Below are 24,160 nucleotides of genomic sequence, written 5' to 3' on the forward strand. Positions count from 1 at the left end.
ATTTGTACCTGTTGCTGAAATGACAGACCAGGTAAAGAGCGTTTACCTGGTCGCTCCAAAATAACATTTGTGTTTTCTCCCCTCTGAAATAGACTAATGTTGAGATAATTATCCACATCATGTCATGTTGTGTAGAGCCAGCTATGTGACTCAATCCCAGAAGATGTGAAGAGACTGTCCCCAGAGCAGAGAGGAGCTAACAGGAAACAGCAGATGTAATCTAATATCAGTGTCTGGTTAACGAGGATAATTTCCTCTGGCCATGTCCGACGAGTTTAGTTGTGTGTGTGTGTGTGTGTGTGCTGAAGGACAGTGGGGCGTATGTGCGGTGTGTGCTGTGAGTATGGGGGGGTGTACATATGAGTCATAGCTGTAGTTATTACATGATCGGACTCCCTGCATTTGCCTTTTATTGCACTGACTCTATGCACACTCACTGGACTCTACCCACACACTCACACATACTTACACTGACATCCCAACACACACACGGCATAGCACACGGACACATGCATACTGACAACACACACACACATTCACACTCACCACATATGCTGCTGCTACTGTCTATTATCTATCATGTTGCCTAGTCAATTTACCCCTGCACGCGTATCCGTACATAGCTACCTCAAATACCTTGTACCCCTGCACATCAACTCAGTACTAGTCCTCCCTGTATATAGCCATGTTACTTTTACCCTTTATTGTCATCGGTTATTCACTGAGAATTTATTCTTCATGTCACTATGCATTTTAGAATGTTTGTATCTTAACTCTGCGTTGTTGGAAAATGACCCATAAGTGAGCATTTCACTGTTAGTCGACACCTGTTGTTTCCGAAGCATGTGACAAAGTCAAATGTGCTTTGATTTGACCAACCTATAACACACACCAAACATACAGGTAACTGCCAAAATAGAGGATAACTTGAGCAAATGAGAGATACAAAGTATATTGAAAGCAGGTCCTTCCACACAGGTGTGGTTCTTGATTTGATTATTAAACACATAAAACATTCCATCAAGCTTAGAGTCCTGTATAAAAATACCCAGTTGTTCATTACCTGGGCTACCATGGCAAGAAGAAGAGATCTCGTTGAAGGAGGGTTCTCAAAGGAGCATAGGGGTTTTAGGGTGTGTGTGTTTGTGTGTGTCTCAGTCACATGATCTCAACCCAACTGAACACTTATGGGAGATTCTGGAGTGGCACCTGAGACAGCGTTTTCCACCACCATCAACAAACCACCAAATCATGGAATGTCTCGTGGAAGAATGGTGTCGCATCCCACCAATAGAGTTCCAGACACTTGTAGAATCTATGCCAAGGTACATTGAAGCACCTGGCGGCACTGGCGGTTTGCGGTGGCCCAACGCCCAATTCAGACACTTTATGCTAGTGTTTCCTTTATTTTGGCCGTTACCTGTACCACACCATCCACAGAGCCGCTCTGTTCCATACTCCGGCAAGCCTACAGAACACACACACACACACATCGTGACCACACTGAGTAGAAGTGATGTTAATTTGAACAGAGATTCCTACTGGTGTCTAAGTGTTCCCAACACCTGGCACATTCCAGCTGGACTAAAGGAGAGGATTAACAGACACGCACGCGCACGCACGCACACACACACACACACACACACAGTGTGTTGCTGTGAAGCAGAGAAACCTGAGATAGACTCACAGGAAGCATATGATGAGGCAGAGAGAGGGGTCATAAATTATGAGTGTCGGTTTGAAGACGTTTCGCCATGATAGAGTGTCATCATAATAATGAGTTAGGGCTAGTAAAACTTCACATTGTCTAAGTCTTTGTCTGGCTTCTGGAAATAGTTTTTTTCAGGCTAGTAACAGCTAGACCTACATATAGCCATAAGATGATCCACAATGACTTAAAATGCCTTACTGCATCTATACATTATCATTATTATTTTTAATAACTGAACACTGTTCCTCTCTCTCTCTCTCTCAATTTAAGGGACTTTATTGGCATGGGAAACATATGTTTACATTGCCAAAGGAAGTGAAATAGATAATAAACGAAAGTGAAATAAACAATAAAAAAATTGCAGTAAACATTACACTCACAAAATTTCCAAAAGAATAAAGACATTTAAAATGTCGTATTATGTAGATTATGTAAATATTTTCTTAATTTTGGGTCAGTCACAGTGGTCAGGTATTCTGCCCCGTTTAGGGCCAAATAGCATTCTAGTTTGCTCTGTTTTTTTGTCAATTCTTTCCAATGTCAAGTAATTATCTTTTTGTTTTCTCATGATTTGGTTGGGTCTAATTGTGTTGTTGTCCTGGGGCTCTGTGGGGTCTGTTTGTGTTGGTGAACAGAGCCCCAGGACCAACTTGCTTAGGGGGCTCTTCTCCAGGTATATTTTTCGGATGAAGGCTTTGTTATGGAACGTTTGGGAATTGCTTAATTTTAGGTGGTTGTAGAATTGAAATTCTCTTCTCTGGATTTTGATAATTCGCGGGTATCGTCCTAATTCTATTCTGCATGCATTATTTGGTGTTTTACGTTGTACACAGAGGAGTCTCAATTTGGTGTTTGTCCTATTTTGTGAGTTATTGGTTGGTGAGCGAATCCCAGACCTCACAACCATAAAGGGCCATTTGTTCTATAACTGATTCAAGTATTTTTTTAGCCAGATCCTTATTTCTATGTCGAAATGTATGTTCCTTTTGATGGCATAGAAGGACTTTCTCGCCTTGTCTCTCAGATCATTCACAGCTTTGTGGAAGTTACCTGATGTTTAGGCCGAGGTATGTGTAGTTTTTTGTGTGCTCTAGGGCAATGGTTCTCAACCCTGGTCCTGGGAACCCAAAGGGGTGCACATTTTAGTTTTTGCCCTAGCAGTACACACCTGATTCAAATCATCAAAGCCTTTCGATGAGTTGATCATTTGAATCAGCTGTGTAGTGCCAGGACCAGGATTGAGAACCGGTGCCCTAGGGCAACGTGTCTAGGTGGAATTTGTATTCTCTCTCTCTTTCTCGCTCTCTCTCTCCCCCGCGAAGCCCAAGGCTGACAGGGCGGGCGGGTCCTGCTCTCTCAGAGGCGTGTTTTCCGCAAAAGGGTTGGTTGATTTGCTATCGATCTGAGGAAGAGAGGAGAGGGGAGGATTCTTAGGTGAGGCCTGGAGAGAAAGAGAGAGAGAGAGAGAGAGGGAGAGGGGGCGAGAGAGAGAGAGATAGAGAGAGAGAGAGAGAGAGAGAGAGAGAGAGAGAGAGAGAGAGAGCGGAGCCGAGATTTATTGCTACAACAAGACTAAACTCAACCAGGACGGAATAGCGCTGCTAGAGACAGGAAATCTGATGCAGGGAGCGAAGAAGGAGTGAAAGTGTTTGGTGGAAGGACTGCTATTTTTCAATCGCTACTGTTTTTCCCCTTTCCTCCTCCTCTCCTTTTCTTTCCATTCCTCCTCCCTGACCGATCGCATTCCGCGTAGAATCTGCACTTTAATGCCCCTGCGCACCCGAGGAGTGGAAGGAGAACAGAGCGAGGGAGAAGAGAGCGAGGGAGAACAGAGCGAGGGAGAAGGAGAGCAGAGGCCTGACTTTAACGGAAACCCCGCCGCCGCACCTCACCCCTCTCCCCCGTGGCTGCCTGTCCCCTCTCCCCTCCTGGCCCTGCATGGACGGGGATGGGGAGAGCCGGATGTTGTTACCGCGGGGCTGAGCGCCTCGCATCCTCGCCTTCCCTGCGACCGCTGCTGCTGCTGATCGTCGCTCTCTGTTACGGGGCGCACAAAGGTAGGCTAACTAGATAACTTCAAATGTTGTTAATTTTCCTCAGTAGCCTCATCGGGACCTAGTTCCTTGTCCGCGGAAAACTTCAGATCGAGCGCTGTGAATGTGACTTAACAGTTAGAGGCTAATGGTGAGTTAATAACCAGTTAATAATGCCAAAACTAGGTATTTCGGATTGGCCTAGCATTTGGTTAAGATTAGTCTATAGTGCATTTTATAGGCCTGTGTGTTGTAGCCTATTGGAGTGTATTCGAACCTGAACCTCCCGTTGTCGTTGTGTTATTGTCTGATATTGCTTGTCTCTTTCTCTCTCCCGCGGACCGCGGTAGCGCAGCAGTCAGAAGGGAAAGTGTTTCCTCCCCCATCGCTCTCTTGTTTCTCCGGAGTTTCTCCAGTGGTGGCTCTGCCGTGGGTCGCTATGGCTGATAGAGAAAGGGAAGGGTGGCTCTGCCGTGGGTCGCTATGGCTGATAGAGAAAGGGAAGGGTGGCTCTGCCGTGGGTCGCTATGGATGATAGAGAAAGGGAAGGGTGGCTCTGCTGTGGGTCGCTATGGCTGATAGAGAAAGGGAAGGGTGGCTCTGCCATGGGTCGCTATGGCTGATAGAGAAAGGGAAGGGTGGCTCTGCCGTGGGTCGCTATGGCTGATAGAGAAAGGGAAGTGTGGCTCTGCCTTGGGTTGCTATGGCTGACAGAGAAAGGGAAGGGTGGCTCTGCCGTGGGTCGTTATGGCTGATAGAGAAAGGGAAGTGTGGCTCTGCCGTGGGTCGCTATGGCTGATAGAGAAAGGGAAGGGTGGCTCTGCCGTGGGTCGCTATGGCTGATAGAGAAAGGGAAGTGTGGCTCTGCCGTGGGTCGCTATGGCTGATAGAGAAAGGGAAGTGTGGCTCTGCCGTGGGTCGCTATGGCTGATAGAGAAAGGGAAGGGTGGCTCTGCCATGGGTCGCTATGGCTGATAGAGAAAGGGAAGTGTGGCTCTGCCGTGGGTCGCTATGGCTGATAGAGAAGGGAAGGGTGGCTCTGCCGTGGGTCGCTATGGCTGATAGAGAAAGGGAAGGGTGGCTCTGCCGTGGGTCGCTATGGCTGATAGAGAAAGGGAAGGGTGGCTCTGCCGTGGGTCGCTATGGCTGATAGAGAAAGGGAAGTGTGGCTCTGCCGTGGGTCGCTATGGCTGATAGAGAAAGGGATGGGTGGCTCTGCCGTGGGTCGCTATGGCTGATAGAGAAAGGGAAGTGTGGCTCTGCCGTGGGTCGCTATGGCTGATAGAGAAAGGGAAGGGTGGCTCTGCCTTGGGTCGCTATGGCTGACGGAGAAAGGGAAGGGTGGCTCTGCCGTGGGTCGCTATGGCTGATAGAGAAAGGGAAGGGTGTCTCTGCCGTGGGTCGCTATGGCTGATAGAGAAAGGGAAGGGTGGCTCTGCCGTGGGTCTCTATGGCTGATAGAGAAAGGGAAGTGTGGCTCTGCCGTGGGTTGCTATGGCTGATAGAGAAAGGGAAGGGTGGCTCTGCCGTGGGTCGCTATGGCTGATAAGAGAAAGGGAAGTGTGGCTCTGCTGATGTCTTGGTGTCAGGTCCTTTACATCCAGCCAGACTAACAAAGGCTTGTTGACACAGTTTTAAAATAATGTAGGCTTATAATAATAATGGGAATGTAAATTATAATTCGGTATAATTATGTCACAAATGTATACATTTTAGCCTACTTTTCCTTTTAATACACAAAAGAATATGAGTTCAGTGTAATAGGACCAAATGGAGACAATAGAATAGAATGAAATGTAATAAACCAGAAAAGAACAGAACCATATGGAAACAGTGTCATCAAGAATCTGTTCTTAATTGAATTCATATGTATCAATAAAGGTTAAATAGAAAACAAAACAGAATAGAATAGAATAGAACCATATAATCTGGAATATATTAGAAGGGAATCAAATCATACAGAAACTGTGGGATTGGTAAATAGAATAGGCTAGAATACCAGAGGGTGGTAGTAGGCTACTTGAAGTCATCCTATAGAGGCTGGGTTTGCCCTTGTGACCCAGAGCTAGCTGACTGCTGTGCCTACACAGAGAGGCCTGTTCTGGACTGGCACTGTGACAGCCCACCACCCCTCTCTGGATGTCGCCCAGCCATAACCCAGACCCCAGGCCCTGTCATCCAGCCCGCGCTCATTGACTCTTGAGTGTATTTGTGTGTGTGTGTGCGCAGCAGTCACACCTCTGGTAATTCATTTAACACAGTCCCAGGCAGCTGGACATGACACTGTCTGTGCATAGTTCTGTTCAGTAGGGGGATGGGGACGGTTTGAGAAGCATGAAAAGCACGTTGACGCTCCCTGCCAATAAGAATTTACATTTTAAATCAGTTACATTTCAAATGATCTATTTAGAAGTTGGTCCTATTTCACTTTTCTAAGTTACTTCAGGACACCATATAACACATTTTACATTATAATTGCATTTAATTGATTGACACTTTTAATTTGTCATCATGTCCTGTCTCATTGTGAATGTCAGATGTTGCAACGAGGAGATATACACAACACACTATTTAGATGACTTGGTGTGTGTGTGTGTGTGTGGCTAGCTAGTAACAAGACTTGGTGTGTGTGTGTTATAGTGTGTGTGTGTGTGTGTGTGTGTGTAGCTAGCTAGTAACAAGACTTGGTGTGTGTTATTGTGTTGAGGGTGTGGTGTGTGTAGCTAGCTGGTCTGTGTGTTATTGTGTTGAGGGTGTGGTGTGTGTAGCTAGCTGGTCTGTGTGTTATTGTGTTGAGGGTGTGGTGTGTGTAGCTAGCTGGTCTGTGTGTTATTGTGTTGAGGTTGTGGTGTGTGTAGCTAGCTGGTCTGTGTGTTATTGTGTTGAGGGTGTGGTGTGTGTAGCTAGCTGGTCTGTGTGTTATTGTGTTGAGGGTGTGGTGTGTGTAGCTAGCTGGTCTGTGTGTTATTGTGTTGAGGGTGTGGTGTGTGTAGCTAGTTGGTCTGTGTGTTATTGTGTTGAGGGTGTGGTGTGTGTAGCTAGCTGGTCTGTGTGTTATTGTGTTGAGGGTGTGGTGTGTGTAGCTAGCTGGTCTGTGTGTTATTGTGTTGAGGGTGTGGTGTGTGTAGCTAGCTGGTCTGTGTGTTATTGTGTTGAGGGTGTGGTGTGTGTAGCTAGCTGGTCTGTGTGTTATTGTGTTGAGGGTGTGGTGTGTGTAGCTAGCTGGTCTGTGTGTTATTGTGTTGAGGGTGTGGTGTGTGTAGCTAGTTGGTCTGTGTGTTATTGTGTTGAGGGTGTGGTGTGTGTAGCTAGCTGGTCTGTGTGTTATTGTGTTGAGGGTAGGGTGTGTGTAGCTAGCTGGTCTGTGTGTTATTGTGTTGAGGGTGTGGTGTGTGTAGCTAGCTGGTCTGTGTGTTATTGTGTTGAGGGTAGGGTGTGTGTAGCTAGCTGGTCTGTGTGTTATTGTGTTGAGGGTGTGGTGTGTGTAGCTAGCTGGTAACAAGGCTCCACAGCTGTCTTCTCATAGTGCTCATCACCACCGGACGCATCAGACCAGCTGGGGAGTCATCAGCTATCACTCCTGATATTATATTGCAGTGTCATTACCGCCAGCCATCCCCACAATTTACCGTTATTCAGCCCTGTGTGTGTGTGTGTGTGTGTGTGTGTGGACTGAAACAGAAGTGAGTGTTGTCTGAAGCGGAGGCCAGAGCAGCTGTGTATTGTCCCACAGTCAGTCACAGTTATCAGTACGTTCATACTAGACTCACTGCACAAAGACCAGTGTGATCAGAAAGACCTGGAGACGCACGCGTTTGCTGTGGAGTTTTACTCTCACGATTCAGCCTGAGAATGAGAATGTGTGTAGTCGTTCACTCATTGTATCTGTGAGTAACTCTCTGTGTGAGTGGGTGAGTGAGTGAGTGAGTGAGTGAGTGAGTGAGAGAGAGAGAGAGAGAGAGAGAGAGAGAGAGAGAGAGAGAGAGAGAGAGAGAGAGAGAGAGAGAGAGAGAGAGAGAAGTGGGCTCTGGATCCTTGGTGTTTAAGTAAATACAACACTGATAAAATAAAAGCGTTTACTTTAAAACTGTAAATCACCCAGTCCTCCATCGGTAACACAATGGAAAGGCCAAGTGCTTTATTATCTAAATGTTGAAAGTGTGGGCGACGTAGAGAGACGACATGGTGCATGTGACCATGAGGCAGAGAATGATGTGGGTGCTGGAGATGGGGGTATGAGCAGGTGGGTCTGGGCAGGGTCATGTCCTTAATGTTTGTTTGTGTTTGTATGCTGTCATTTGTATGTGTATGTTTTGTATTGTTAGAAAAAATATATACAACACGGATCAGTGGCTGGGAGGAGAAGTGACTCCTGGACAAGGAGAGGGGTGGGCTACGTCTGGCCTCTGCCTACACACGGCTGAGTGAGACTGAGTCGGGATCTCTCACCAGGAGTCCAGTTTGAATGTGTCATTCTGTAAACACTGGGATGTAGAAAACTCATTTGTCCATTAAGGGAAGCCTGGAAGGGTCAGACGATAATGTTAGCATTGTGTGGATGTGTGTGTCTGTGTGTGTCTGTGTGTGTGTGCGTGTGTGTGTGTGTCTGTGTGTGTGTGTGTGTGTGTGCGTGTCTGTCTGTGTGTGTGTGTCTGTGTGTGCGTGTCTGTGTGTGCGTGTCTGTGTGTGTGTATGTGTGTGTATGTGTGTGTCTGTGTGTCTGTGTGTGTGTGTGGATGTGGATGTGTGTGTGTGTGTGTGTGTGTGTGTGTGTATGTGTGTGGATGTCTGTGTGTGGATGTCTGTGTGTGGATGTCTGTGTGTGCGTGTCTGTGTGTGTGTATGTGTGTGGATGTGTGTGTGTGTGTGTGTGTCTGTGTGTCTGTGTGTCTGTGTGTCTGTGTGTCTGTGTGTCTGTGTGTGTGTGTGTGTATGTGTGTGGATGTGTGTGTGTGTGTGTGTCTGTGTGTCTGTGTGTCTGTGTGTCTGTGTGTGTGTGTGTGTGGATGTGTGTGTGTGTGTCTGTGTGTCTGTGTGTGTGTGTGGCATCCAGCTGTTATTTGATCTCCTTATTTCAGTAAAAATCTGTTTGAGATGGCGAAGGTGGAGATTGATCGACACAGAGATACCAACTGTACGTAGACACACTCCACCTGGAGAACTAATTGAATCATCAGTCATACTGTAAAAATAGAGTTGGATTCATGATGAGGATTTGGATTAGTTCTAAGGCTTTGGGTCTAGGCTTTTAGAGGTGTGTGTGTTTGTGGCTGTGTGTTAGCTGAGGAGTAGTGTCAGTATTTAACACACTGGAGGGACATTCTAACCCTGAGTGTGAGTGGAGTGATATATTGTGTACCCTCCCTCTAATACCCACCACAATACTGCCCCCACCTGGTAGGATCAGGTACTGACACACACACAACCCTCTCACCACACAGCCCTGAGAGCGATAGTGAGAGAGGGTTGGCTTTCTGCAAACATTCCTCTTCTCCTTTCTTATCCCTTTATCATATGGTTCAGTGCATTCACACCAAGAAAACTATGGACGTGTTTGCTTTATCTCTGTATACACCAGGGGAGCTAGGCCTATTGTTAGCATTAGTTCTATGTGTGAATAGACCTATGCTGCGTGTGTGTTCATGTGGCTGTGTGTGTGTGTTCATGTGATTGTGTGTGTGCTGGTGTCTGTTTAGTAAATCATGCCATAATCAGATGAGCTTTGACAGTGCGTGTTGTTGGCAGTGGAAGCAGAGCCAGTGTGTGTGTTTGTGTGTTTGTTTCTGCATTAGAGAGCCTCTGGTCTAATCTAATAGGAGCTCACTGTGGCTGATACATTAGGCCTGGCCTCTCCTCCTCTTCTCTTCTCTCCTCTCTCTCTCTCTCTCTCTTCTCTCCTCCTCTCTTCCCCTTCTCTCCTCCTCTTCTTCCTCTTCTCTCCTCCTCTTCTCTCTCTCTCTCCTCCTCTTCGCTCCTCCTCTCCTTCTCTTCTCTCTCTCTCTTCCTCTTCTCTCCTCCTCTTCTCTCTTCCTCTTCTCTCCTCCTCTCTTCCTCTTCTCTCTTCCTCTTCTCTCCTCCTCTCTTCCTCTTCTCTCCTCCTCTTCTCTCTCATCCTCTCCTCCTCTTCTCTCCTCCTCTTCTCTCTCTCTCTCTCTCCTCCTCTTCGCTCCTCCTCTCCTTCTCTCCTCCTCTTCTCTCTTCCTCTTCTCTCCTCCTCTTCTCTCTTCCTCTTCTCTCCTCCTCTTCTCCCCTCCTCTTCTCTCCTACTCTCTTCCTCTTCTCTCTTCCTCTTCTCTCCTCCTCTTCTCTCTTCCTCTTCTCTCTTCCTCTCTTCCTCTTCTCTCCTCCTCTTCTCTCTCATCCTGTCCTCCTCTTCGCTCCTCCTCTTCTCTCCTCCTCTCTTCCTCTTCTCTCCTCCTCTTCTCTCCTCTTCTCTTCCTCTTCTCTCCTCCTCTTCTCTCTCTCATCCTCTCCTCCTCTTCGCTCCTCCTCTTCTCTCCTCCAGTTCTCTCTTCTTCTCCTCCTCTTCTCTCTCTCTTCTCTCGGTCAGGCTGACACTGAGACCTCTGAAGAACTTCGAGATCTTTCCTCTTTTATAGCTCAGACACACCAGGACAACCAACGGTTCAAAGCAGTGGGTGGATGTCGTATCACCCCTGACCAAGATATCAAACTTCTTTCAACAACAACAAACGATGAGACCATACCATGAACACAGGGCCATGATAGTCTGGAGAAGGACAAGCTTCATCAGACAGCATAGAGGATCTAACAGTGTGGATGTGTGTGATCTGTTATTCTTCCACTCTGTGTCTCAGCCTTATCTCTGGCTCTGTGGGAAAGTCTGCAAGTCTCTATTTGAGTCTCTCAGCACTGCTCTTTGTTCTGGTTTCTAAAAGTCATAAAGCAGTGTTACTGTACACACACACGCATGCACACACGCACGCACACACACACACACACACACACACACACACACACACACACACACACACACACACACACACACACACACACACACACACACACACACACACACACACACACACACACACACACACACACACACGCCTGCCCGCCAGCCTGTTCTTTCTCAGCTTTACTGGTTTAATATAAACAGGCCAGCAGCGTTGTGTTAATTTGGGCCATAGAGATCAAAGCTCCTAACCGACCTGACTCTGTGTGTGTGTGTGTGTGTGTGTGTGTGTGTGTGTGTGTGTGTGTGTGTGTGTGTGTGTGTGTGTGTGTGTGTGTGTAAATGAATACGAGAGCTTTCCTAAAGATGTATGTCAAGCCGAAGCCAAAACCCCATGACTATGAGTTTCTATGACAGCCTTGGTCTGGCACACATACCATCTGATACCATCTGATACCATCTGCACCACGTGTTCTCTATGGGTCTTTGGTACCATGAAGGAACATTGATGTTCTACATGTATTTCTGTATTAGTGCTGTAATAATAGAACTGTAATACTATTGTAGTTGTACCATAGTACTGACTGTTAGTATGTGTGTGTTTCTCCAGGTCATTGCCAGGTGGCCACCCCTCAGTGTCGTATCCAGAAGTGCACCACAGACTTTGTGTCCCTGACGTCTCACCTGACCCCAGCGCTGGAGGGCTTTGACGTAGAGTTCTGTAAGGCTCTGAGGTCCTACAGCGCCTGCACCCAGAGGACAGCCAAGTCCTGCAGGGGCAACCTGGTCTTCCACTCTGCCGTCCTGGGCATCTCAGACCTCATGACCCAGAGAAACTGCTCCCGTGACGGGCCCACCTCCTCCACACACCCCGAGATACAATCAGAGCCCTGCAACTACCACAGCCGCACCCAGCACACTCACCCACACCCTCACTCTCACACGCACACTCCCACGCGGCCGGGTTACCTGTTCTGCGGGCTGTTTGGGGATCCCCATCTGCGGACGTTTAAGGACAGCTTCCAGACCTGCAAGGTGGAAGGGGCGTGGCCGCTGATTGATAACGACTTCTTGTCTGTGCAGGTGACCAACGTTCCTGTGGTAACAGGATCCAGCGCCACAGCGACCAATAAGGTGAGGGGAAACCCTTACGGTATATTACAGTGTATTGAAATGAAAGCCTCGGCACTTAACTAGTTAAAAAAAGAACGAATAATAACTCCTTCCTACATGGTTCAGAACAGGTGCAAGTCCACAAAGTAGAAAGTTATACACAAATAAATACAGGAAGACTGTTTTGTTTCAATATAAAACAAAAACCTTTATTTGGAGCATGTTCCATCTTGTAGTGAATTAGTATATCGAGAAGAGAACAGGCCCCGGTATAGAGCCCTGAGGTACTCCCTCGATAAGACGTCTGATAAATGGAGGTTCTTACCCAGCTCTCCACTGAAGCAGCAGTGTTGTAAAGATGCAGTAAACAGTACATTCTGGGATGGGAGAAAAGAGGTTGAGAGTGACGTACAGAGTAAATAAGCCATCTAGTATGAAGAGCTTTGCAGCTGCAGCCTAGCCCAGATAGGTTTTATAGCAACCCCCTTCTCTCTCTTTTTGAAACCTCTTTTTACGTGATGCGTTTTCACTTTGCAGACTGTGTTAGTCTTTTTTGTGTTCTAGTTTGAGTTTACTGAATGGCTGGTGTGTGTGTCTATATTCACCTCTGAGCTGCTGTGTCTCAGAGAAAGAGCTCTTTTCGTCGAGAACACACACACACACACACACACACACACACACACACACACACACACACACACACACACACACAGGTGCGAGGAGAGCAGAGTGAACAGTTGAGTCTTGTGACTAACACTTGTGACTAACGTGGTGTTGGAATCCTAACTTAGTTAATGGCTGCTTATAGCATGACCCCTAATACCCTGAAATGAGCGGCGCGTGAAAGGAACCTCTATGTGTGTGTCAGCAGAGGGTCCGAGACCTTTCACACACATATGGCTTTAAGCAGGTTACGGTCGAGAACGAGGGGCGCCATACCATAAAAAGACAAAAAACGCACACACACATGGACACACAACACAGACACAGACACACACACATGGACACAGACACACACACATGGACATATGGACACACAACACAGACACAGACACACAACACAGACTGAGAATGTCTTTAGACGTCACTAAGTCAGTTCTGTGGTGGCCAAGTGGCCATGTTTCCCCCCACCCAGGGGATAGTTGTACGACTGGTGCTCTGACCCTGTGTCAGGGGTGGGGCTCGCTATTCGTTCTAATTATTAGCACACACACACCCATGACTGCGCCTGCAGCTCCTGGCCTAATGGCTGCTCAGGCCTCATCCCTCATCGCTGACAACTGGACAAAGCAGTCATTCATGCTATCACTAATGCTAACCCTAAAACTGTGTGGCTATGGCCACAGCCTGGCAGATACAGTTGGAGGACCCGGCTAAGGCTAACACCATGCCACTGCTAGCCGTTAGCCTGGGTGTGTTTGCTTAGCTGTGTCTGCTAATCACGGCTTGTTAAAAAGTAATTGGGTCATTGCTAAAATGGATTCTGTGGCGAGTTAATGGCATGAGTGTTTGTGTGTGTGTGTAGGTGTGTGTCTGTGTGTAGGTGTGTGTGTGTTTGTGTAAGACAGAGTTGGGCTGAGCCCTCTGACAAATATGATTTCAGCTCGTTTTCAGGGCACATGGGTGTGTTTGTGTGTGTGTGTGTGTGTGTGTGTGTGTGTGTGTCTGTGTAACCAATAAATAACACAGTAAAAGCCATTTATAGTTTATATTGTAGTGTTGTATATTAGTTGCCAGTGTGCAGTCAGTGTCCTCTTTGCTGCAAAGAATTGGGGTTTGAACAAAACAAGTGAAGGTCAATATCCTTGCCATGTTTGTAATGTAAGATATTATAAAGTGTCTGGAAAACCTGTTTTTAACCTGTTTTACACAAAGATCAAAGTTATTGTGTGCCTGGTCATACGATGACCTTTTTGTGTGCCCATAGATCACCATCATATTCAAGCCCTTTGAGGAGTGTACAGACCAGCGTGTTTACCAGGCAGTAACAGATGACCTGCCCGCTGCCTTCGTAGACGGTACCGTGAGCAGTGGGGCCCCCAACCACAACGTTAACGGGAATAACGGTGACTCTACCGGTAAGGTACGGGCGCTGTGGATCTCGGAGCGTAGCCCCGGTCACCACGTGGAGCTGCACGCCGGCTACATCGGCGTGACGGTTATCGTACGGCAGCTGGGGCGCTACCTGACCCTGGCGGTGCGCATCCCGGAGGAGATGGCCCATGCCTACGACGCTACGCAGGACCTGCAGCTCTGCCTCAACGGATGTCCCACCTCGGAACGCATCGACCGGGGAGGTCACCTGCCACTGCCTCTCCCTCTACCCCCTCCAGCCCTGGGCTTACATCTCCAGCAGCCACACGGCCAGGGCAAGGGCCAGCCCTCCCACACGGCTCCCTACAGCGCCCCCCAGAGGTTCAGTGTGGAGGGTGCACGGGCACGCTGCAGGGAGCAGCTGGAGTTACAGGATATTTATTTCCACTCATGTGTGTTTGACCTCATGACCACCGGGGACGCTAACTTCACGGCAGCAGCGTTCAGTGCTCTGAAGGACATGGAGAGTCTCCACCCCCACCGGGAACGCTGGAGGATCTTCCCGCAGAGCTCCGCCGACACCTCCCAGCCTATCACATGGCTCCTACTGCTCACTCTCTTTGCGCTCAGCTCTGCACTGGTATAGCGTGTGTGTGTGTGTGTGTGTGTGTGTTCATATAGAGCCCCTAGCTGAGCTGTAGGATAAAGTTCCCTCTATGCAGATCTAAGGTCAGTTTTGTGTTTTCCCCTAACGGTTATGATTGAGGAGGGTAAACTAAGCTGATCCTGGATCTGTGTCTAAGAGAAACTTCTAACCAGAGCCCCTCTGGAGATTTCACTTTTTCTTCTTCTTGGTGAAAAGAGAATAGTTGACTGAACACCCTAAGGCATATTACTGCCATAAAGGAGTCCGCAGCTGGCATCTGAGCAGATTCCACGCCACTCCTGTGTTCTTCCCATCTCTGCTGTGTGGGACCTAGCAGGCTTCCTGGAGATGATGACCTGTCTATATGTGAGGATTACCAACCTGTGTGTATATTGTAGAAACACAGTCCAGACTGTAAATAGTGTGTGTGATGTATCCTGGAACGCTGGATGACGTGTTTTTTGGTTTTTATTTTTGCGTGATTTTGTTGTGATAGTTTTTATACCTCATAGACAGAGGAAGTTGTTTTAAGAGAAGCACTTTATTTAGATTTTTTGCTAAATCCACACCAGTGTTCCCCCTCTCCCCTTCTCCCCTTCCCCTTCCACCCACCCCCCTCTCCCCTTCCCCTTCCACCCCACCACTCTCTTCCCCTTCCACCCCCCCACTCTCTTCCCCTTCCAGCCCCCACTCTCTTACCCTTCCCCCTCCCCCCCCTCTCTTCCCTTCCCCCTCCCCCCTCTCTTCCCCTTCCACCCCACCACTCTCTTCCCCTTCCACCCCCCCACTCTCTTCCCCTTCCCCCTCCCCCCCTCTCCCCTTCCACCCCCCCACTCTCTTCCCCTTCCACCCCCCCACTCTCTTCCCCTTCCCCCTCTCCCCCTCTCCCCCTCTCCCCCTCTCCCCTCCCCCCCTCTCCCCCTCTCCCCCTCTCCCCCTCTCCCCTTCCACCCCCCCTCTCTCCCCCTTCCACCCCACCCCCCCACTCTTCCCCTTCCACCCCACCCCCCCTCTCCCCTTCCACCCCACCCCCCCTCTCCCCTTCCACCCCCCCTCTCCCCTTCCACCCCCCCTCTCCCCTTCCACCCCACCCCCCCTCTCCCCTTCCACCCCCCCTCTCCCCTTCCACCCCCCCTCTCCCCTTCCACCCCACCCCCCCTCTCTTCCCCTTCCCCTTCCACCCCACCCCCCCTCTCTTCCCCTTCCACCCCACCCCCCCTCTCCCCTTCCACCCCACCCCCCCTCTCCCCTTCCACCCCCCCCTCTCCCCTTCCACCCCCCCTCTCCCCTTCCACCCCACCCCCCCTCTCTCTTCCCTTCCACCCCACCCCCCTCTCCCCTTCCACCCCACCCCCCCTCTCCCCTTCCACCCCACCCCCCCTCTCTCTTCCCCTTCCACCCCACCCCCCCTCTCTCCCCTTCCACCCCACCCCCCCTCTCCCCTTCCACCCCACCCCCCCTCTCTCCCTTCCACCCCACCCCCCCTCTCCCCTTCCACCCCACCCCCCTCTCCCCTTCCACCCCACCCCCCACTCTCTCCCCTTCCACCCCCACCCACCCCCCCTCTCCCCTTCCACCCCACCCCCCCACCCCTCTCCCCTTCCACCCACCCCCCCACCCCTCTCCCCTTCCACCCCACCCCCCCACCCCTCTCCCCTTCCACCCCACCCCCCCACCCCTCTCCCCTTCCACCCCACCCCACCCCCCACTCTCTCCCCTTCCACCCACCCCCCCACTCTCTCCCCTTCCACCCCCCACTCTCTCCCCTTCCACCCCCCCACTCTCTCCCCTTCCACCCCCCCACTCTCTCCCCTTCCACCCACCCCCCACTCTCTCCCCTTTCCACCCACCCCCCCACTCTCTCCCCTTCCACCCACCCCCCCCACTCTCTCCCTTCACCCACCCCCCCCACTCCCCTTCCACCCACCCCCCCACTCTCTCCCCTTCCACCCACCCCCCCACTCCCCTTCCACCCCACCCCCCCTCTCCCCTTCCACCCCACCCCCCCTCTCCCCTTCCACCCCACCCCCCTCTCCCCTTTCCACCCACCCCCCCACTCTCTCCCCTTTCAACCCACCCCCCACTCTCTTCCCCTTCCACCCCACCCCCCACTCTCTTTCCCCTTCCACCCACCCCCCCACTCTCTCCCCTTCCACCCCCCACTCTCTCCCCTTTCCACCCACCCCCCCACTCTCTCCCCTTCCACCCCCCATTCTCTCCCCTTTCCACCCACCCCCCCACTCTCTCCCCTTTCAACCCACCCCCCACTCTCTTCCCCTTCCACCCCACCCCCACTCTCTTCCCCTTCCACCCACCCCCCCACTCTCTTCCCATTCCACCCACCCCCCCACTCTCTTCCCCTTCCACCCACCCCCCACTCTCTCCCCTTCCACCCCCCACTCTATTCCCATTCCACCCCACCCCCCACTCTCTTCCCATTCCACCCCACCCCCCACTCTCTTCCCCTTCCACCCCACCCCCCACTCTCTTCCCCTTTCAACCCACCCCCCCACTCTCTTCCCATTCCACCCACCCCCCCACTCTCTTCCCCTTCCACCCCACCCCCCACTCTCTTCCCCTTTCAACCCACCCCCCACTCTCTTCCCCTTTCAACCCACCCCCCCACTCTCTTCCCATTCCACCCCACCCCCCACTCTCCTTCCCATTCCACCCCACCCCCCACTCTCTTCCCCTTCCACCCCACCCCCCACTCTCTTCCCATTCCACCCCACCCCCCACTCTCTTCCCCTTTCAACCCACCCCCCACTCTCTTCCCATTCCACCCCACCCCCCACTCTCTTCCCATTCCACCCCACCCCCCACTCTCTTCCCCTTCCACCCCACCCCCCACTCTCTTCCCCTTCCAACCCACCCCCCCACTCTCTTCCCATTCCACCCCACCCCCCACTCTCTTCCCCTTTCAACCCACCCCCCCACTCTCTTCCCCTTCCACCCCACCCCCCACTCTCTTCCCCTTCCACCCCACCCCCCACTCTCTTCCCCTTCCACCCCCACCCCCCACTCTCTTCCCCTTCCACCCCACCCCCCACTCTCTTCCCATTCCACCACACCCCCCACTCTCTTCCCATTCCACCCCACCCCCCACTCTCTTCCCCTTCCACCCCACCCCCCACTCTCTTCCCCTTCCACCCCACCCCCCACTCTCTTCCCATTCCACCCCACCCCCCACTCTCTTCCCCTTCCACCCCACCCCCTCACCATTTCCCCCTCCCCAACCCCTCAAACTCTCCCCCTACATGGCCCTTCTTTAGAGTCTAAGGGGCCATATCAATGACCCCTCTCTCCCCTGCCCCCTACCATCCTCCAACAGCCCAAGCTGTGGATTTCATCTGCAGTTTTGTCACTCACAGTGCAAATCTCAAATGACACCTGATTCCCTGCAGTATGCTACTTTTCACCATAGGGAGATAGGGCATGTAGTGAACTAAACAGTGAACTATATAGGAGATAGGGAGCCATTTGAGACAGTTAACCAGCTCACTAACACAGTGAGGTGGAACCTCTGTTTTAAAGCAGAGATTCCAAAGGCAGTTGAGTTGATTTAGCCTCTGTTCTATAATAACTTAATGTGAGCTATTTTCTGTTGAATGTATTCTGTATGGTACCATAGCAGCTGTTCAGAACAGTTTCAGATCCACAATTACCGTTCAATGTTTGATTATCATTTACAGTATATCTGCAAATACTGTGTGTGTGCGTGTGTGTGTGTGTGTACGTGTGTGTGTGCGTGTGCGTGTGTGTGTACGTGTGTGTGTGCGTGCGCGTGTGTGCGTGCGCATGCGTGTGTGTGTACGTGTGTGTGTGCGTGTGTGCGCGTGCGCATGCGTGTGTGTGTGTGTACGTGTGCGCGCGTGCGTGTGTGTGTACGTGTGCGTGTGTGTGCGTGTGTGTGTGTACGTGTGCATGTGCGTGTGTGTGTGTGTGTGTGTGTAAGTTAGCGTGTTTTACCTGGCTTATTGTCTAAGGACTGAAGAGACAGTCCTCTTTATGAACATATTCACTGTCCACTGCTCGTTCACACTGCTGTATTGACTATGACCTGCTCTTACTGAGTTTTCTCATTTCAGCTGGTGGTAACAGTTCAATCCATTTACCAAACAGCTTTTTGACTATCAGCTTTTCTATGTTGTGTGTTTCTCTATGAGTGTTCAGTTTGCTTGCTGTTGCAACCAAAGACAACCACACACCCCCTCCGAACCCAAACCGTAACCTCTCTACCCCCTAACCCCCTTCCTCCCTACCCACCTCTAACTCTTAGTAAACTTGCTACTGTAGATGGACTCTGTTTTGCTACTCCTGCCAGAGCTGACGGGCTGCTCCCGGATTGGGATACACGGACTAGGCTTTAGTAAACTGTAGACCAGGGTTGCACAACTCCAGTCCTGGAGGGAAGTAGTATACGCAGGTTTTTAGTTCCAGCCCAGCACTAACACACCTGATTCAGCTAATCAAGATCTCGATGATTGGTTGATTAGTTGAACCAGGCAAGTTATTGCTGGGGTGGAACAGAAGCCTGCATATACTGCAGACCTACATAACTACCTGCTATAGGCAGGGCACTGGGACTTCAACAGGCCGAGACGAAGTCACACGCGCTGATGGGATATATATGCCCTCATATTAAATGACAAAGCAGTGTCTGGTGGGAAATGTATGCTCAGTCTGCCTCTGGCATTGTGAACTCTTAACTTGTGTGTGAGTGTCCGTGTGGTGAAGAGTGACTGCTCAATGTTGAAATACGTAACTTATGTATAAACGTAGTGTCTGTTAGAGGAAGGTACGCTCCATATTCTGGCTGTTTCAGATGTGATTGTACTGCCACCTAGTGGCGCTCCATTGCTATGTCAGTGTTTTACTCTTATGGAGGCACTAATGAAAACCTGGGAAAAAAATGTACATTTGTGCAAGTGTTTTATTTAAAAAACAATAAATGAAAAACGGACCCAATGTGTCTTTTTCTGATGTATTTTGTCTTTGACTTGCCTTGTGTCGTTGTTTACAAGAAATACTTCTACAGACCAAATAATATTGTTCTACAGCTGATTTGCTTTTGTATTGACATATCTTACATTATCTCACATTGAATCGAGCTCTAAGACCAGAGACAATCTGTATTGTCGAAGTTCAGCGCTGTAGCGCGATTAAAATTTAACGGCAGTGTTCAAGCATTCGTGGAGACTGCATTCACGGTTAACGCTGCATATATCGGCTCAATTGGAAATGACCTTTACATTTCAAGCGGATTGAATGGAGCCCTTAGTGTTTCTAACTGACGGAGAATTAGGTCAGAGTGGAAGCCAGTTGTCTCTATGTGCATCTGTCTGGGATGATCACATACCACAGGTTCATACACACACACACACTCTGTAACTGTCACCCTAACATTCACAGGGACACCTGCGATCTCCAACAATCTCCAAGTTTCTGAGAAGCGCGCCGAAACTCATGAACACACAGCTACTCTAGGAGACGTCCTCTGCAGATCCACCCAATACTGGACATCCTCTCTTCTATGGTCAACATCATAGTCAAGATTTAAAAGACATCCTCTCACGCACGCGCGCGCGCACACACACACACACACACCGAGCCCTACCTGTGAAGGTGGCATGGTGTGTCCTGATGACTCTGGCTTGGCAGCGGTGACTGACTAAACAGCTGTATGACGTAGTGGTCGCCACCGTTACTATCTCCACGGCACTACGGCCACTGTTCTGTTCCTCCCCGGCAACACTGTAGAGAGCACTGGCAGGACTCACTGGTCGCCACCGTTACTATCTCCACGGCACTATGGCCACTGTTCTGTTCCTCCCCGGCAACACTGTAGAGAGCACTGGCAGGACTCACTGGATGAACATGTCAGAGAGAACAGAGGTGTCAAGTCATTAGACCGTCATGTTGGAAAGGACAGAGATAACAAGATTCTCATAAATGTTAAGCAAGTAACATCAGGTCGTGTGTGTGTGTGTCTGTGTGTGTGTTGTGTGTGTAGGCTTACCTTCCCTCCCCAAGTAACATCAGGTCGTGTGTGTGTGTCTGTGTGTTGTATGAGTAGGCCTACCTTCCCTCCCCAAGTAACATCAGGTCGTGTGTGTGTGTCTGTGTGTTGTATGAGTAGGCCTACCTTCCCTCCCCAAGTAACATCAGGTCGTGTGTGTGTGTCTGTGTGTTGTATGAGTAGGCCTATCTTCCCTCCCCAAGTAACATCAGGTCGTGTGTCTGTCTGTCTGTTGTGTATGTAGGTCTACCTTCCCTCCCCAGGTGACATCAGGTTGTGTGTGTGTGTCTGTCTGTGTGTTGTGTGTGTAGGCCTACCTTTCCTCCCCAAGTAACATCAGGTCGTGTGTGTGTGTCTGTCTGTGTGTGTTGTGTGTGTAGTCTTACCTTCCCTCCCCAGGTGACATCCAGTTAACCTCCAGGTGACCCCTACTCAGGTCAGAGGTGACACACACCAGCAGCGTCCAGCCCACCCTCTCACCTGCCAGGGAGGCCAACACATCACCATGTACTGGCCCTGTGGTAAGGTGGAGAGGGGATGGGAGAGGGGGAAAGAGAAAGACAGTCTGTAATAGTGTCAGACTCAACCAGTCAGTCCTTTTGTTTTTACTCAGTATGTTCACAAACTAAAAAAGAACAAACCAACAAAAAACTATCGAGAACAAAATACAGTGTGTGAAGATATATGTTTAAGTGAGTTAGTTAGTCGGTCAGTTCTTTAGTTAGCCACAGACTGTTCACTCTGTCACCATCTGGCAGGCGGGATCAAAGCATTGGGTCTTGGACCAATAGGCTCCGAGACAACTTCTACCACCTGGCCATCAGACTGCTGAACAGCGAACCCTAGCTATCTACCTGCACCTTATTCAATTATTTTCCCCTTAGAGACTATTTGCACAGACTAAATTCTAACCTGAACCCTAATTGTAACGTTAGCCTCACACCTAACCTAACACGCACACACACACACACACACACACACACACACACACACACACACACACACACACACACACACACACACACACACACACACACACACAGTCAACTCTGCTGTTCTATTATATACTATGTATTCAACTGCACGACCAAGATACTGCCCACTTTTGACACAGCACATTCAGTATCTATTATGCTATTGTATCTATACTGTATATCATAACGTGTACATAAAAGGATATTACTACGACATTACCTCTTCTATTACTTGTTATTTTGTATTTGACTTGTATTATTGATATTGATTATTGTACTGCAATGTTGATGGAACTGGCACAAAAGCATTTCGCTGCACCTTTTATACCTGCTGTAAACTGTATGCGTGATGAATACAATTTGATTTGATTACTTCACAAGTTGTTACTCACCAGTCCAAATGTAGAGAATGGGGAGGCAGAGGAGAATCCTATGTTGTTCTGTCATGTCTGTGTGGCTGATGAGCATCCTCCTCTATGGCACTGTTATGCGTCTGTGTGAGAGAGTACATGAGTTGTGAGAGTGTTTGAGTGAGTGAGTGAGTGAGTTTGTCAGTAGTATTCCACAGGGTGGTGACATGTCACTGAGCTGGGCAGCAGTGCATTGTGGGGGATTACCAGCCCCTAGTCATGTGACCTCACACCCGCCACAGAATCTCCCCACAGATTGAGAGAGCAAGAGAGAGAGAGAAGACAGAAAAGCTATTTCACCTCTGCTCTTTCACAGAGTCGTTCTACTGGTATCATGTTTACAAAGTGTTGTGTCTATAGTTCAGAGGTCCATAGAATCCTACTGTAGTGTACAATAGGGAGATCTCTGGTTGTGTCCTCTACTGTGTGAGTAGATCAGTAGTCTGCCAGCAGTAGATCAGTAGTAAACAGGTAACCACAGAGGACACCTGCAGCTCTGGGCTGTTAGATATGAGGTGAGAGGCTGATCATAATAATCATCCCCAAAGTACACCTGCATACACAAACACACACACGCACGCAAGCACGCACACACACACATGCACACACACACACCAAGGTTTGGTCTCAATTCAGGATTTTGGAATTGACTCTCAAATAATGAGTTGAAATTCAAATTGGCCACACCCCACAGGATGTAACATTTGAATTTGAGTCTGAATAACAGGAAGTAGAATTGAATTCAGTGCAATTCAAATAAATTACACTCTGTCATAGAACACAAGAGTTTCATTGAATTTGACAGGTCACACTTCCAGAGGTCAAAGAATATATCACTTTTCAATATTTCTATTCTCTTTTAAACTTAGTGCTTCCAATACCCAATTATATTTCGCCCAAACATTTAATTTGTTTGGCTTCTTTTTGAAGGCCTCAGGGTCAACTAGTGCATTCTGGGAAATGTAGTATTTTCCACATATTTAACAAGATTGAAGTGGTTAATTAAATATAATAACTTAGACTATTGGCATGTTGATTTTTACTTGATAATTCAAATCAACTGTTTCAACAATATTTCATATTCATTTATAAACTGGGTTGTTCGAGCCCTTTATGCTGATTGGCTGAAAGCCGTAGTATATCAGACCGTATACCACCGGTATGACAAAACATGTATTTTTACTGCTGTGATTACATTGGTAACCAGTTTATAATAGCAATAAGGCACCTTGGGGGTTTGTGGTATATGACCAATGTCACGCCTGCTCCAGCTCCCCCTCCCTAGTGCTCATTACGCACACCTGTCACCATCGTTGCATGCACCAGCGCTTCTTTGGACTCACCTGTACTCCATTACTTTATTGATTGCCCCTCCTATATCTGTCTGTTCCTCAGTTTGATACCCGTGTCAGCCATATTGTCGTTATGTTTCCCCTGTTCAGACGCTGTCCTTGTTTGTTTTTTGTCGGTTATTTATTAAATGTTCACTCCCTGTATTTGCTTCTCGTCTCCCAGCGTCTGTCCTCACAGCCAATATACCACAACTAAGGGCTATATCAAAGTACTGCGCGTTGCACCATGCATAAAAACAGCCCATAGCCGTGGTATATTGGCCATATACCACACCCCCTCGAGCCTTATTGCTTAAGTATATAATGATCTTTTATGTGTATATTTGTAGACTACACCTAATATAGAATAGAAGAGGGATTTGAATTTAATTGAATTTGACTGAATTGAATTCCTTTAATAAAAATGTGAATTGCAATTCTGTATCCTGTTTACTACTTCAATTCAAATTCTATAATTTAATTGGAGTTTATGAGGCATTCACAATTCAATTCTGAATTGAGCCGAACTCTGACACACACACACACACACACACACACACACACACACACACACACACACACACACACACACACACACACACACACACACACACACACACACACACACACACACACACACACACACACACACACACACACACACACCAATTCCTACCAAGAGCATCACTTCAGGAACCTCCTGGTACTGTCAGAATGCTAGTTGTGCACTATGGACGAGACACATGGAAAGTATGTGTTCTTGCAGTGTGTGTATACAGGAGAGACAGTGTGTCGGATATAGTATGTTGGCCTCCAGTATGAATTGGGTGGTGTTGTTGTGGGGGTAGTGTGGATTAACCACCTGGTTTCACCCGCCTCACCAGCTGACAGGTTAAATACAGACACAGCTATATATATACATATATACAGTCCTAACATCAGCCTGGAAAATATGAAGAAACACTCTAATAAT

The 24,160-nt window shown here is 49.1% G+C and overlaps 1 protein-coding gene across 1 annotated transcript; it reads left to right on the forward strand.

Annotated features, from left to right (window-relative positions):
* The first annotated feature begins 3,004 nt into the window (after nucleotides 1-3,004).
* Nucleotides 3,005-15,078, forward strand: rgmb (repulsive guidance molecule BMP co-receptor b). Its single transcript, XM_031804472.1, has 3 exons — nucleotides 3,005-3,768; nucleotides 11,271-11,794; nucleotides 13,701-15,078. The coding sequence occupies exons 1-3, from the start codon at nucleotides 3,660-3,662 to the stop codon at nucleotides 14,451-14,453; spliced, it is 1,386 nt and encodes a 461-aa protein (XP_031660332.1). The 5' UTR covers nucleotides 3,005-3,659; the 3' UTR covers nucleotides 14,454-15,078.
* The last annotated feature ends 9,082 nt before the right edge of the window (nucleotides 15,079-24,160 follow it).

The sequence above is a fragment of the Oncorhynchus kisutch genome, linkage group LG3 (assembly GCF_002021735.2).
Source record: "Oncorhynchus kisutch isolate 150728-3 linkage group LG3, Okis_V2, whole genome shotgun sequence".
Taxonomy (NCBI): Eukaryota; Metazoa; Chordata; class Actinopteri; order Salmoniformes; family Salmonidae; genus Oncorhynchus; species Oncorhynchus kisutch.